This window comes from Bombus impatiens, unplaced genomic scaffold (assembly GCF_000188095.3).
Source record: "Bombus impatiens unplaced genomic scaffold, BIMP_2.2 scf_0166, whole genome shotgun sequence".
NCBI lineage: Eukaryota > Metazoa > Arthropoda > Insecta > Hymenoptera > Apidae > Bombus > Bombus impatiens.
Window position 1 is genome coordinate 371099 of NT_176585.1, and position 15909 is coordinate 387007.

At 40.4% G+C, this 15909-nt stretch overlaps 1 protein-coding gene across 5 annotated transcripts in view; it reads right to left on the reverse strand.

The window, feature by feature from the left end:
* LOC100740132 (basement membrane-specific heparan sulfate proteoglycan core protein) overlaps positions 1-15909 on the reverse strand; it is a 180890-nt gene that overhangs the window by 148108 nt on the left and 16873 nt on the right. For all 5 annotated transcript variants that reach the window (XM_024366012.2, XM_003487606.4, XM_024366013.2 and 2 more), the window contains exon 2: positions 12961-13086. In XM_024366012.2, coding sequence (XP_024221780.1) covers positions 12961-13060 — 100 coding nt within the window. In that variant the 5' untranslated portion in view covers positions 13061-13086. The remainder of the gene's footprint in view (positions 1-12960; positions 13087-15909) is intronic.

Below are 15909 nucleotides of genomic sequence, written 5' to 3' on the forward strand. Positions count from 1 at the left end.
AAGTACAAAGCTCAAATGTAGAATCACAAAAAAACTTGCTTCTCTCGCGAAAGTTCGTCGTTTAATCCTTCCGTTTGGAAAATCCGCGAGGGCCAATGAAGCAAAAAATTACAAGAAAGCAAGAAAAAGGGAAAAAGCAGGTCTGTATGGAAGATAGGGATGAAATGGAAAGCGGGGAAGGAGGAGGGAATCGAAAATTGCTGTCATTGCGACGAAATTGAAGCGCACATAGTACTCGTCCAACAATTGCCACGTTTCGTTGTTTCGAAACGTCATATGTGTTTTGCCTTTGTCTCGAGCAACTGATGCGGTATCACGTGTATAAAAGTAATATCTGCTGTGCGAGTACGTACTAGTCAAAGGAGTCTTGGCATTTGAGTTATAACGCCTCACGATGACGTTGTTGCGCGGTATAGAGAACGAGAGAAATATCTGCAAAGCAGACGAGAGATCCGCGTTTGTATATATTCCACGTCTGTATGCGCGCTTGTCAGGCACAGAGGGTTGATAAACGCTTCCTGGTACCACCCCTGCGTTTTCACTGGCATCTCGACGACCCCAGTCATCCTCCACGGTCACACTCACCCCGGTGTCGCGGTATTCATAAACTACTCAGACAACGTCTGAAACTTTGCACGCGGCGGACCAGCGATGCTCTGATACGGAATAATGGTGGCGGTATAGTAATGAAGATTGTACATGTTTACGCATACATCGCGTGGCGATAAGTCACCGACGCCCACTGTCCCGCGCGAATGATACGTTTTGTTGCTTCTGTTGGTTCGATTTTCTCTGTGCCAGCGCGGTCGCGTGCTATGCGAAAGTTCAGGATGTCGATGGCAAATTGTGCTTCTAAACAAACGTACGTATATCGGTTGATAATGGAGTGAAATGGGAGCAAGCTAGAAAAATGCTATGAAAATATGGATAGAGAATTAGTAGAATAGTAGTACAGAGACAAAATGGATATTTTGTTTGCATCGCTCACCAGGCGATGCTATTAATATAACGCAGGGATGGAAAGAAGCTTCCAAAGCACAAGAGAAAGGGAAATATTCCACTCTCTAACGTCACGAGATATTATGTACAAGTTCGAGAATCATAGTGGTGTCTGAGTGATGAATTTGAAAATCATTTAGTTTCATAATTAATTGAGTTACGAAGGAAGAAGAATAGAGTAGAAGGTAAGAGAAAATGGAAAAACTGGTATAAACAAGATGATAAAACCTCGAGTGAAGTCCTTTTCAGTCTGAAAATGTTAGACGGGACATTTTAACCAAGCAAGGTATAGCAGATGTGACCACTTCCAATCGAGATAGGTCCAATCCATCACGACCAATCGAAGCTGCACTTCTTTCGCTTGTCCTGTTTCCAGCAAACGACGAACTACAAAACGCAGCAATGAATCGATCTCATTCAGCTCTCGTTCTCGATCAACTGCGAGAAGTTACGCGATTCAACGTTAAAAATAATTATTTATTTCTATCGTTTTCAATCTGTGGCCTAACAGGGCCCGGTTTACAACGATCCTCCATTGACCGATTCGATTATAATCAAGGGAAATCGACGTCGTTACACAATCGTGCCATCGTCCGCGAAGCACTGATTTCGGGGGCGTTGTAGGATGGATGGTTGCGAACAGGATAGCCAACGGGGAATGGCACGAGGGACAGGGCAGAATAAATAAACGCCATAATTCACGTTCAACAGTTACGAACGGTTCAATTCGCAATTGGAACCGGTCCAACCGGCAGGATGTGATATAGACGAAGGCCTGGGCAAACCCGTGAGGTGTGGCGGGGCAGAATTTAGAGAACCGACGAGAGAGGCAGAGAGGAAGAGACGAAGAGACGTACAAGGTATAAAGCTAGAGAGAAAGAGATATAGAGGAGTGGAATTACACGGCGAAGGGACAAACAGCTCGTCGCTTCTGTATACGACGACGAACATTCCCTGAAATTAATTTAAAAGGCAGTATTTTCTGCCGCAGGCTTTACACCTGCATAATCTCGTCCCACACTTGCTATTCCACGATCGTTCCTCATCCGACGGCCTCCACAACCCACCTAGTTGTTGGTTGAAAATAAGTGGATTACGTTAACTTGATAAAGCGAGGATCACGTTTTATCGGGTTAAAGAAAACCCTTCCCACCGACACTCTCTCTCCTTCTCCTCGTTCCTTTCTCTCTCTCTCTCTCTCTCTCTCTCTCACTCTTATTCTTCGTCTTCACCGTTTCTACTGCTTCCTTTATTTTACGTTTGCTTTTTTACCTCTGTTCATGTTCTCCGTTCTTTTTTTCTCTCTAATCCTTTTTTACTCTCGTATCTTGCATTACGAACTAGTACGCATTTTTATTCCTTCGCCTCTCCGTTTTAGCCTAGTTTCGTGGTCGCATTTACGAACTTCCTTAGCAGATCCATACGTTTCTCGCCTTATCTAATTTGACGTAAACGCGTTAGGTCTATGTCTTCGAGCAAGTTGCGCGTATCCTACACGCGTGTTACTAACTTTCAATCGAATTAAACAACGAAACGGAGCCCTCATATTTCGCTCAAGTTGTTCTATTAATGTTTAATTGGACTGTTATCTCCAGTGGCCGCGCCACCACGTTCGTTCCAACACGGAATCTTCGCCTCCCGCGAGATTCACGCTACTTTCGTGATTAATTAATATTGTATATACTAATTACAACGGGATATACTGTAACATTTAATGTTTTGCCTCGGAGAATTTTGCCCAGAGAAATTCCTACATCCTCCAGGAACTACAGAACAATACGGTCTTCGAACCTGCGCTTGCTAACGACTGTGCTACCCTTCTCCAACTACCACACTCGCTCTATTCCGCGCTCCAGCATCCTGAATGTTTCTGCGAAATTCTCAAAGTTATAACGATTGAACTATCGTTTGTTGTCTTTTAACTCCGTTGTTCTCAAAGGTGGCTTTATTTGTTACATATGAGACTGGTTTCTAGATACCACATCAACCGCAGAAATTTCACTTTTTTCTAGCTACGAAATGTCAAATAATATGCAACAATTATCTGATTTCATTTTTCCAACTACGATATATCGGACAAGTAACAGATCCTCGGTTGTTCTAATTATTAATAAAGACGAAGCATGTAACAATTATTTAACTTCACGGGCCAACGTATGTATCCAGCAATTATTTAATTTATTTCGTTGCAGCACTATAACAATAAATATCTCTGCATTTTCATAATCATGTAATTTAGTCCACTTGTTTGTTGATTACTACAAATTCGTTACAGAGACGTACGGCCACGATGAATGTTCAAAATGAATGTTTGCTACGTCTTAATTTAAAATGAATTCAACAATTCTGCTATTCTGCTACTCCTATTCCTACTTCTACGTGCCTACATAGCTATTCGACTAACGTCCCTCGAACAAAAGGGTTAAACGTAGCACTAAAAACCCGGAATAGCATAAATTCTTCGTTAATCCCGATCTTCCCTTCGCTTGGCCGTTTATTATCTACGGCTCGTCTGATAAATTCCATTCTGACGACAGTTTCGGTCACGATAAAGCGATAATCACTTGTTCCACGTAAGTCACACCTTTTTGCCAGCGGAGGCGTAACCGACTTAGCCACGAACTGCGCTGATGGAGTGCGCGTTACGTGCATCGGATGCGCGATGCAGTTTTCGCTGACAAAACGGGCAAACGAGATAGCGCGTGACACTACGGTGAAATTAAGCGTGTACGCTTTTTACACGGTGTGTTCGCATGCGGCGGGCAAATTGAAATTGTTTTGCGCAGCTGGCAGAATGCTACAGGAGTTGCGACAGTGCGGGGATGCGAGCTTAACGCGAAGGAACGCTAAAGCGACGGTTAAACCGTGGTAAATTTTTCCGAAATGCGGCCGCAAACAACAATTCATCCAGCCACGTAACAGTTACGGCGAACCACGGAATATGTTAATAAGGGAAAAATGAATGGCTGGAATTAGAATCGGCGGAAATTTAAAACCGGTTACGTCACATTTCCCTCCTCCCCGAGTCGTTTTAATTATCCGCGTATTCGCTTCCTGCCACTGACTTATTCCCCGTAATTCGCCGGTTTTACACAATTAAACCGTCCGAGCTTTTGCGTGCTTCGAGCTTCCTTGTCGAGATAATGAATTCTGTAAAACTTGATAAATATTTGTTGGAGGTAATTCAAACGGCTAAACGGTCCGTCAACCGAGTAATCCCGCCGCGAGTTTCGCTCCCCTTCTTCGTTTCCAGTCGGTAAATTGTTCCTTCGGCAACGAGAAGGAAAAATAAGAGAAAAGCGAAGGAGAGTTTGTTTCATTAAAACGTTGAAAATTGTCAAGACGTTTTCTCGAAGAACACAAGGCGAAGGACCGATACCTAGCGGAAATATAAAGCGATTCTTTCGGCAGCTGTTGCCAAACTGTTATTTGTTGCCAAACGTAATTTGACGCGGTATTTTGCGCGGAGGTTCACATATCAGTGTAATTAGGACCGTAGCACAATGTTGATAAAGTCTTTCTGCGTCGCTTGCTTTACTCTTTGACATATAACGACGTTGTCGCGAATGAAAACGTTGAATACGTCGGAAAGATCGTGGAGAGTTAAATGTAACTTTGAGACGCATTTCTACTAATTGTTTTCCATAACTCGTACAGTTACATTTTGCTATATTATTCTCTTTAATATTGTTTGTTCTTTAGAGTCACGATGTAGATTTCTATATACATCGTGGTTGGTAATTGGTGGTACAAGCGGAAAGAGGATGATTCTACGCGAAAAAAGAAGTCAAAAATATAGAATAAAAATTTTTCGTTTGAGGCTTTGTTTTCGAGAAAATCGACTTTGAATTTTCGCTCGGTACGTGTGCACTTTATCACGTCTCGTTATAACGGATCTCACTGTAGATCGTTGTCTCGATGGAAAAATTAAAAAAAAAAGAGAAAATTAAAAAAAAATTTTTATTCTATATTTTCGACTTCTTTTTTCGCGTAAAATCACCCCCTTTCCGCTTGTACCACCAGTTACCAACCACCCTGTATACAAGTACTTTTAGATCATGCTTATGGTACTGATGTAACGCTTATAAGTATATTTTAGTCGGTTTCTATTAATAATAAAAATTTTCAATGCGTGGGGTTGATGAACGAGACGACTAAAAGTTGTGTATCATATGGAACGTAAATTATTTATCTATCAATAATAATAACAACCTTATCGATAACATATTGAAATTAATTTGAAAAAATCTGCTCTACGTTATTCATAGTTTGATAGTAAAACGAGTGCCGAAGGTAATAAATTCTCTAAATAACAAGAATGCTGCATAACGTTCCACACTTACAGATGCCAACTTTTAAATTGCGTATTAACTTTCGCAGGTAAATTACGCTGTGTCATAATATGCCACGACAGCTCCAACAAAAAATAAAATCTCCCGTACTCGGTTTCCCTCTGATATTTCCTACCTTTCTAACTAAATTACATTCTGTCAAAAATTAGCTGTCCACGTACCTCTAAACTATCGATGTACTTATGTGTGTATCAGGTTGTTCGAAAAATTTCTTTCGTTTCATAAGGTGATAATAGATGAACAACCATTTCTGTTTTATATGATTTTATTGAATTAGGTATGACCCATTTCGTTACATTTCCATTACTATGCATAATTCAATAAACTAATATAAAACAAAAAACATTGTGCGTCTTTTATTTCCTTCTAAAACGAAAGAAACTTTTCGGACAACCTAATACATAAAATTTCATAACATAAAATCACAGAAATTTATTTCTCAGTAAATAATCCTATGCAAACTTTAGTATCACTGTAATTTACAGGCATCGTACGAGATGAAAATTAAATTTGGAAAAAAGCGCGTTAAATTCGAATACTTTTTTCTTGTACACACGCTTTATCCATAACGCCGAACATCGATTTCACATATAAACGTTATTTGCTAAAGTACCCTATAAATAAATACATAAGTCATCCATAACATAAATCCTTGATCCGATATCATTCTCATTTTAACCATTGTCGCAGACAATTGTACGCATCTCTATGCACTCCACGCGCAAAGTCTCGTGGAATTTATCGACGGCACTGGGTATAGCTTAAATGGCGCGTATAGGGGGATGAAATCTTGAAAGCAATAATATTCACATCCTGCTGGGGTCATCGTGTGCACGAGCAAAGGCACTTTTTCGTCGATAATCCTCCCACCAGGGCGACGCTGTGCTCCGTACCAGAACCGGTCTATCTATCCCGCGTGTCTGTAGGTTAGTTTATTATTCATTGAGCTTGCATCCCCAACGTGGATAAACGGCGCATTGTTTATGCATTAGCCTACACCCTGCCTCTGGCCATCTCTCGATCTGCCCACTCAGTAGATTCTCCCTTTTCTCACATTGCTGCCCATCAAACTTCCCTCGCTAATTGTATCTACGTTTAACGCGTTACCGAGATACCACGTAATCTGTGATCTACCCTTATTACCTTTCCCTTGAACAATTCATCAAATAAATTATATTTCCCCAGATAATATCTTTGCAAATCTCTTTTCAACTGAATCTGTGATCTACTAACCTTATTGACGTTTCTCTCTACCTGTTCATGAAACGAATTAAATTGCCCTAAATTTTGAAGATAATAGCTTTCTGAAATTTATTCTTCAGTTTGATACTGTGATTTTAACAGCGGACCGTATATATCAAACATATTTAGTGTTTCGATCACTCGCGGAGTGACGCGATCGCGAGGAAGCACGTCAACGAGAGTCGTGAATTCCCGCTACGATTAGATAATCGACGCCACGGAATGATCGATCCCCTATTTCGATTAGGACAATAGAGGTAGTTAAATTAAATATGACACTGATATAACAAGTTATAAATCACAGTTTATTCCAACAACTTTGTAAAGAAGATAGTTACGCTGCTGCGTATGCATAAGTTAAGCAAGTGACTGATCTAAGGGTGGAAACCCGGTCAAAAGATGTTGACTGTTTGAAAGATGGAAAATCAGTGAGGCTATCAGGAGAAAAGCTAAGGATGGGTGTGTCTAGTGCACGGGACCATAATATTTGTTGATGACAATTTTGGCTAGGAGAGTGAGGGAAATAGGCTTCGTTGTAAATTGATTATTTGCTATGTTGGTGGGTGAGGACCGATGCTAACCGCCCTCGAGATGAAGTTGCTAGTGGAAGGCTTCATACGCGAGAAAGACCAACTTTCCCGTGTCAACCTGTGGTGGATAATAAACTTTAGATAACAATTCAGTGGAAATATATTTGTTCGGTCTGAAGGACCTTAACTAGAAAATTCCTGAGATTTATGTAGGGTACTTGAGACTATTGAGGGTACGCAGTAAGGATCTGAAGACATCTGGCTGCTATCTTACCCGCGGTACGTGGCCTGGTTTACGTAAAGAGTCGGCCGACGTAACATTTAGAGAACAGTCCTTTTTATAGGTTTGTACATTTTTCTTTTCGATTCGTTCACCGAGGTACAAAATAATTTGCGACTCTCATTAATATTTCCTGTGGATAATTAGTGAAACGGTGTGATGGAATATTTTTCAAGGCATGACTGCAACTTGATTTTTGATAATGGATGACGTATCAAGCACCTGTAAAGAATGGTTCCCTTTTACGCTTTGTATATGCCTCGCGATGCTATTTTTCTTCCCGGCTTATTCATGGTAAATGAAAGCTGGCTGGAAGAAAGAACAAGACAAGAGTTTGGCGAATCATTCGTTAGAACTTCGAAATGATCCGGTATCCGACGTAGCGCTCTTAATGATGTTTCTTACAGTTCGTGCTAATATACTTCTTTCAAAGGAAAAATGTTATTTACGATGCATTCCGCGGAGGGATAATGAATGAAACCGGAGCGAAAATTGAATGGAAGAAAGTACCGGCGGTTTTTCTGTCATCGTTTGAATCGGACTTCGCGTAGATAAGAACCGAAGCGATTAATCACGAATTTCTGTCGCGGACAATCGGACTACGAAATACAGGCGGAACAAAAGGAACCAGACCGACTCGTATGAATAAAATAACCATTAATTCGAACCTGGTGCGCGGCAGCTAGTGATAAAATTCCAAGCGGTGAAGACGCGGCAGTAATTTCGAAGGGAATTTCTTCGTTTCTCGACGAGAGAGCAACGTTTCTACCGTCCAGCCTGAAAACGGGATGAAGTCAACGAGTAGTCTAGCAACTTGAACCGCTCGTGTACACTTCAATTTTCACGTGCACGAGTGTCGTCACCGTGATGATACATTTTTCACAGAAACTCGACCAATTTTTGGTTACGAGGCCATTTTCAAAAAAACGCACTTCAAACTTATTACACTCACGGCGAGTATCTCGAAACTGTGGAAATTATTTTAGACGAAATATTGCGACTTGTAATTGGATGGAGTGGCTTCTTCCACCGGGAAATTGGGGAATGATAAATTTTCTGAGCGAAAAAGTTTCGAATTTGAAACGCTGAAACGCTGGAAAACCTAGAATTCCGAATATTTTTGAAAAATTTGAAAATTCGCGAATATAAAAAGTTCGAAGATTTGAGAAATTGACGCTGGAATATTTGAAGATAGACGAATTTAAACATTTCGTTCCATTTCAATCGAATAATTCGCAAATTTTCTGTTATCCATTCCGCTTACGAATTGTTCACAAAACGAGCAACAAACCGAAAAATTTCTGGCACCAAGCTCAGCGAAAATGCGAAAACTAAACGCAAAGGAAAACAGAGAACAATGGGATCCATACCGCGGGCACAGGCTGCAGATAAATATGTTTTATCAACAGCATAGTTGCCGGCGCGAATAACCGCAAAACTAATATTATCGTCGCTTCAACAAGTGGTAACGGGCGTATCGTTCCGCGAGTACGATCCCTGCCGCAGTTTCGTGACTTTTGTAAAAATGACCAGCGAATATGCAAATGCCTGATAGAGTTCAAACGTGGCCGACTGCGTCCGCAAATAAGCGGCCAAGCGTGTTGAATCGTTGACGACGTGCCCGCAACCCGCGAAACTGACCGTGGAATTTTCTTTCGATCTCGACTTTCTCCCTTTAGAACACCGTGTTCTACTCGAACTTTTTTTGCTCTGAAATATTCGCGTCGCGGTCACACAATCTGCCTCGGTACGACTCCTGGCAAAACAATAGTTTCGACCTGTAATCCCGAGCTGTGTTTTAATCTGAAAGAACCCTGGTACGCCGCTGATTGCATTGCATAGTAATCTTAGTTTTTACCGAGTTCTAGGATTGCTCGAAGGAGCCCTCCTCTCATTCGTGTTCGCTCCGCACCGAATGATATCGGGGTCGTGAACCGCATTATACACGCCATCCCGTCGAATTCCGCCAAGAATGAGGATACCAAAGGGAAAACGAATTCAATGGAAATGACCAAGAAAAGAAGCGTTATGGTAATATCGGACGAACCTGTCACCGATGAGTTTGATAGATCGACTCGTCGCATAGCATGACATTTGAGCGATAAAAATCGAAATTCGTGAGCCGTGTTCGTCACGTTCGCCACGTTCTCGCTTTCATGGAATCGCAGCTTGAACGAGTCGTCTCTATTCCAAGGTTTTTCTCTATTACAGAAGTTCGATCGTGAGTTGCGTTGGAATTGATTTCCGTGATTGTAATGAAAGATCGTGGATTTATTTATACGATATTATGGGCCTAATTGTATTAAAATATTTGTGTGTTTTTAAAAACTCTAGATAGAAATATATAAATAGGCAAAGCACGTATACTTTTATTTTTGTCTATGATAGAAGGAAGATCAATTTTGAATGTATGGTAGAATCGACTTTCTTGTCAAACGAAAGAGAAACGAGATTTAAAGATAGTTGTATCCGAACTTGCGACAGTGTAGAAATGTTTCTGTAATTTTTTAAAAATGATATGAAATAGTGAGCGTATAAATAGAATATATAAAGTTCTTACGTCAAATTCAATTTAATTCAGTTTGCTACCATTACTCGAAGTAAGAAGTTGAAAGCTGTTCTGTGTATACAGTGCTTCCAATTATCAGAAATGTGTTTTAAAATTCTATATTATAAAGAAAAAAGAGATACGAGACTTTTCATGAAATAATTACCTTACTAACTGAATTTATTTGACTTATATGCAAGTCACTCTATAAATCGTCCTGAAAGTTGATCAACTCCGGAGATTGAAAAGTAGAGTAATACGATGTCGCAAATATTATTTTTCTAAATTCATCAGACTTTATTACATCATTTATACCATTTTCTTACGAAAACCAAACTTATTAATCGCGTACCTAAGTAACGAAACTAAAAAAATTTACAAAAAGCGAAGCGGATTACTTAAGCTTCTGAATGAAAAAAAAAAAGAAAAAACAAATAACACCCAGCGTACATAAAGTTATTCCTCGCAAGAAGGCTCTGTCATTAATCACCGTGCACGTTAAATTGAAAGTATCGAACTAAATAGCGCTTCCTGATTATCGAACAACGAGGGAATTCGCTTTTCTTTTTCGAAAGAGATAGAAGCACGCTGGTGATTAAATATTGAAAGCAACTGCGCTGTAAAAAAATGCTCGTTCCTTTTCCCGAAGAAACCGCGAGAAAAACGGCGAATGCTCGGCGGTATTGGCTTTTTCCGCTCGAACGTAATCAAGGCGCAAGTGGTACTCGAACAACTAGACGACAACACAAGAGCACCTTAACAGAAAGTCGATGTTGGTACACGATACAGGATAGAGCAAGCCTGTCGGCTCGAGACCATGCATCGATATCGGTTTTCAATGAAATGGAAACTCGAAACACGCCGCGGAATTTCGTCTATTAAACGCGATGACGAATATGGGAATCGAATTTATCGCGTCCCCCTTTCCATTCGAACGAGACTAGAGGCTTTCTTCTTCTCTTCCCATTCTCCACCGCCCCGCACCCTACATTTTGCTTCGAGAAGAGCTTCGAAACGATTCCAACTCTGCAACGTAATATTGCTCGATAAATTACCGATACTTTACGAGGCGATATGATTCGGCCGTGCGTGGCGCCGCGCGAATGGTACTTTCAATCGTGTTATTTCCATGTATCACGACTGAGAATTATTCTAAATTACGATGGCCAGTCTCCGGTCCAATGGAAAACGGCTATAACCAGGAAACGCTAATCGCATTCGCAGATCGGTAGCAATGAAACGCGGGCGGTTGAAATAAAATTTCCACGAAACGCAAACAAACGTGATTACGTGGCTGGTCGATCCACGAAATCGCACCAATTATGGGATATTTAATGGAAACGTCGAGATATAAAGAAACGGGCGTTATCGATCCGCCGTACTCTCGTATCGGTCTGTTCGAGTTTTCCAAAGCGTTCATTCAAACTCGAGCGGCATTCTCTATTAAGAAACGAAAGCCTGCTGGCATTTTGGTTTCTCAATCATCCCAATACGTGGCTACACAGGCGAACCAAACACCTACTCGAGCTTATATAAAGCAACGCGAAGGCTATTCGCTTTTGATCATCCGTTGAAAAGGGGATCGTTTCTTTGGTTGGCAAATCAGACCGGAAAAACGGTTTCGCAGAAAGCCAAACGTATTTAACAAAGTGACAGACGTCAGTTTGAGGATTACGAGTCACGTGGAGTCGACGAACGACATATGTCAAAGGGAATCGTATAATTACATCGTTACAATGATGTACGTACACATCGGTCGTCAGTCTTCTTGACAGACTCATTCGCATGCCGCTTCGTTTCCACGCGAGCTACTGCTTGTAGAGATTTCATTAACGACCTCGGCTTCATAATTACGGAGAGGATGGATAGTCGTTAATTACATAGAATGCCGGCAGTACCCGTTCGCTTTCGTCGCTATCTAACCAACCACGTTGAAACGATACGAACCTTCGAGCATTCTCGCGAAAACCACCGACTGTCCCCACTACCAACCGCGATAAAGTACGCGCTTCAAAGAATCCACACACACGTTTGATAATGTTGCTCTATTCGTTACTTCAAATGTCGACGAATATGCTTCGACTATTGTTATTGCTATGAACACTCCGCCAACTGGTTTCAGACGTTATGGTGGTTTCACGTTGCGAGTATATCGATGGGAAAATTACAAAGAAATTCTGAAAGTTAAGAACAATTTAATTAGAATTACATTTTTAAATCTGTGTAGTTCATAAGTCCACGAGACTTTTCTTGAAAAATCTTTCCTCTTTTCGCGAATGAATTTCTCGAAATAGCTCCTACAGTCTTCGTAAGAAATATGACAAATAACAGTAAAAGTATACTACAATATATTTGTTAGTCAGTCGACTGTAAGACGTATTTTGAAAAATACCTTCATTCATATGCTTCATATACATACCTTCGTTTAATACTTGAATCAAGAATGTCGTAAATCGTACAAGTTTTTGCCCCTACATTTTACTCCACTCTGATATATACAGAGGAACGTTCAGCGTGAAAAGATTAATATGTCAATGGGTTAAACTAATACTCGAGCGAACTGATTTCGTTAAGGGTTGAAGTGGAAGTCGGTATGTTATCTACGGTTTTGGTGGAAACATTTCAAGTGGAAAACTTGTATAGTACCTGGACGGTGTTCTGCACTCTCTTTCGTTATACTTTGACCTATATTTCCCTGACATCACCGGTAGAAGTTTCATTAAAGAGTTGATGATCTTGATTTCGATTATTTCGCTCGTGCTGCGGCATAACATCTTCCACGAAGTGGGCGTTTCGTTGTAACGTTCGAGGAGCGGATGCGTTTGACCTCGTTTCTACTGAGAATAAAACTCGAACGAGTGGTATAATTGCCAAGTATTCTGCTTTTACGAGTTATTTCGTATCTGACGAGTTACGCGCCCAAGATTCTCCGGAGTAAACCGAACTTTTTTCATTATTTTTTCGTTCGTCGTTCGAATATCAATGTACGAACGCGAAGAAAAGACTCACCGGTGCTTTTCACAGTTGGAGATGCGGATGGTTGTGCGCAGAGGACGTGCGTGCCTCCTAGGAGTGCCAAAAACACGCGAAAAAACTTCATATTGATCATCGTTGCGTCGTTATTCCATGAAACTCCTGAAAACAACAATGAAATTGCCGATTAATCGATACATGTTACATGCTTCATTCGTTTGAACAAAGTTTGACTATGTTCTACATCGTGCGAAACATTTATATTAATAGTGCAAACCATATTTTGCAACTTGACGCCATAAACGTCATACACATGATGTTAATACGAAAACTTTGCAACACGCGTTACATTAGCGTGCTTTGTAACCGCGAATGAGTCTCAAGACGATAAATGTGAACACTGTATATGCATTAGGCTACTTCTTCTATCCTTCAATTAAACTTTATCCCATGTGAGTGAAGGGCTCATAGGACAAAATGGAGAATGGGATTAATCGCATCGCAGGTTCTAGTTCAAGTCGTTGATTCTCAAGGAATCTTGTTCCTTTCGTATTTACAAAACGAAGGAATGTTTCATAACTATTCGACTACGAAATAGACGATATGCCTGACCACAGAAAATTTCTACGAATATGTTATTTTGCGTTTGTCGTGTAAACTGTTTTGTAATTTCATTGGTACTGTGATGAGTTTTTAACTAACAATGAAATTTTTAACTAATTTCGAGATGTATACAAAAGTTACGAGACATTTATTCCAAATATACATTTAATATACAGTTTGAGCGGTTGTCTCGAGCATATAGTAAGTCTCACAAAATATTTAGGCTCGTTATTAATCGTTTAGATGCTTTTCTTATTTTTACGTACAATTTTGAACTTGTTTTACAAGCTTTATCAATATAAGATCTTATAATGCATTTAGCAAAAGTATATGTATTTACATAGATTTATACCACTTTTTTCAAAGAACTCGTCGATAATATTTACCTTCGTCGTTACTAAATCACGACACCTTCTTACGTTAGAAAAATCTTATTCTACACTATAAAACAATTTCCCTAATTCCCCACGACAATTCTATGTCTACAATGCAAGCGACAGAATCGTAAGACAACCGAGAGACAATGTTCGTCGTGACTCAGCATCCCCGCAGGGTTGGTCCGAAACCATAAGTCAAGATCACTCCTCGGGCGAGCTGTGCTTCATTTCCCGAATTCGTTTGGGGACACGACGGTTCTTAGAGCTCACGAAACTCTATCTCCACTGTTCAGAAGTCCTTCCGTCCCTCGAGTCCAGTGTTAGTTCTTCTCCAAGTGGCTCGACGCTGCAGTAACATTAATATGCTTCAGCCAAACCGATCTATGCTTCGTTAGATAGCTTCTTAGGCCCGATAAGCCAAAGAAAGAGCAACGAGGATGCTCCTGGCACGAGCAAATCTATTTTAAATTCTCGTGCCGCGCTATTCCCTTCCCCAGCCGCGTTGCATCCCAACGACGAACGTGGCAAGGTGTTTTCGACCAGCCTCGACAGCGTAGCATATTAATTTCCGATAAATCAAGCCCCTACCACCCTCACACCATCGCAACCAATCCCACCTCTCTTATCGAACCGCCACAGTGCCAAGCCGCAGCGATCCGATCGCTGTATCAAAATCTCATTTAGCGGAGAAATGGTTGCTGCTCGTTTCTGTATTTTTCTTGCGTTTCTCCTTCCCCAGAAGTCGAACAAGCAGCCAAACACCGTAGGCTGCGAACGATCTCTTATTCGAGAAATAAAGATCGCGACTGAATTTAGTAACGCAAATGATCGACGTTGTTTCTTCACTTTCCTTTGATCCTATAGCGAGCTGAGATTGTTTGAGTCACGAAGAAGATATTCGCGCTGATCAACTTCATAAGTTATAATTCATGGGTGAAAATGGGTGAAAATTACAAATAATATTGGAATTCATGATTATTTATAGTATCCAATTATAATAAACAAATTTATGAAAATAAGATTTCTTTTGCGAGATGTTGGATATTTGATCGCGCACTTGGATTTACATGAAATGGATAACTTTATATCGAGTGGAATTATTAAATTTAGATTGCGAGAAGCTCACTCGGGTTAGTTTGATATTCACAATTCAATCTAGAACTTTGCACGGAATAATAAAACTAATAAAATTTACGCGCTGTTGAATTATGATGATCATAACCGATGAGAATATTAATATCGAATAAGCTTTCTTCCTTTTGATGGACTTTTGCAATGAAGATTAAATATCGTTGGTACATCAAGCACATTTCACTGTTCGTCATACAATTAAATAGCGAGTTAAATAGTCGATTTTCAAACGTAACTGGCTCAAGAATTGTCAGCAAACCGAATTTCACGAATTACAAAGCAAATTACTCGGCTTGTCTCGAATATCCTTCTAACTTAAATAATCTTAGCTTATCGTATTTTCCAATATCTCTGTTTTTCGAGCTGCAAATTCTGCTTCATTCTAATAAACATCCCCCTGGACAGATGAAAAGGTCATTTGTACGAAATTGAGAGGTAAGCTTTTCAGAGGATCGTACCGATTTTCGAACGAGAAAAAGCTCTTTCCAAGCTGTGAAACAGAATTTTTCCCGCGGTTCGAGAATCGACCGTGTGTACCATTGTTCGGGGGGAATAAAGGCGCGAGAAACAAAGAAAGAGGATTTAATAAACGCCAAAATGTGAGGAAGGAGAAAGGAAGTCACGCGCGTGGCAATAAAATTTTTGCAAATGAACTTCCACCGAATTGGATGGTGGGTGCTGAAGCTCGTTACGTTCCTACCCTCTTCTCTTCCTTCTCTGATCTCCCTTTTTTATTCTTTTCTTTCTTTCTCCAGCGAGGCTCGTGTTACACGCGCAAATACCTTATTTTTCAAGTTACTGGTGGATACGTTCTCGAAGGTACACTAAAACACAAACAAAGCTCACTTGGAAACGAGATTTTCTCTGCATACTT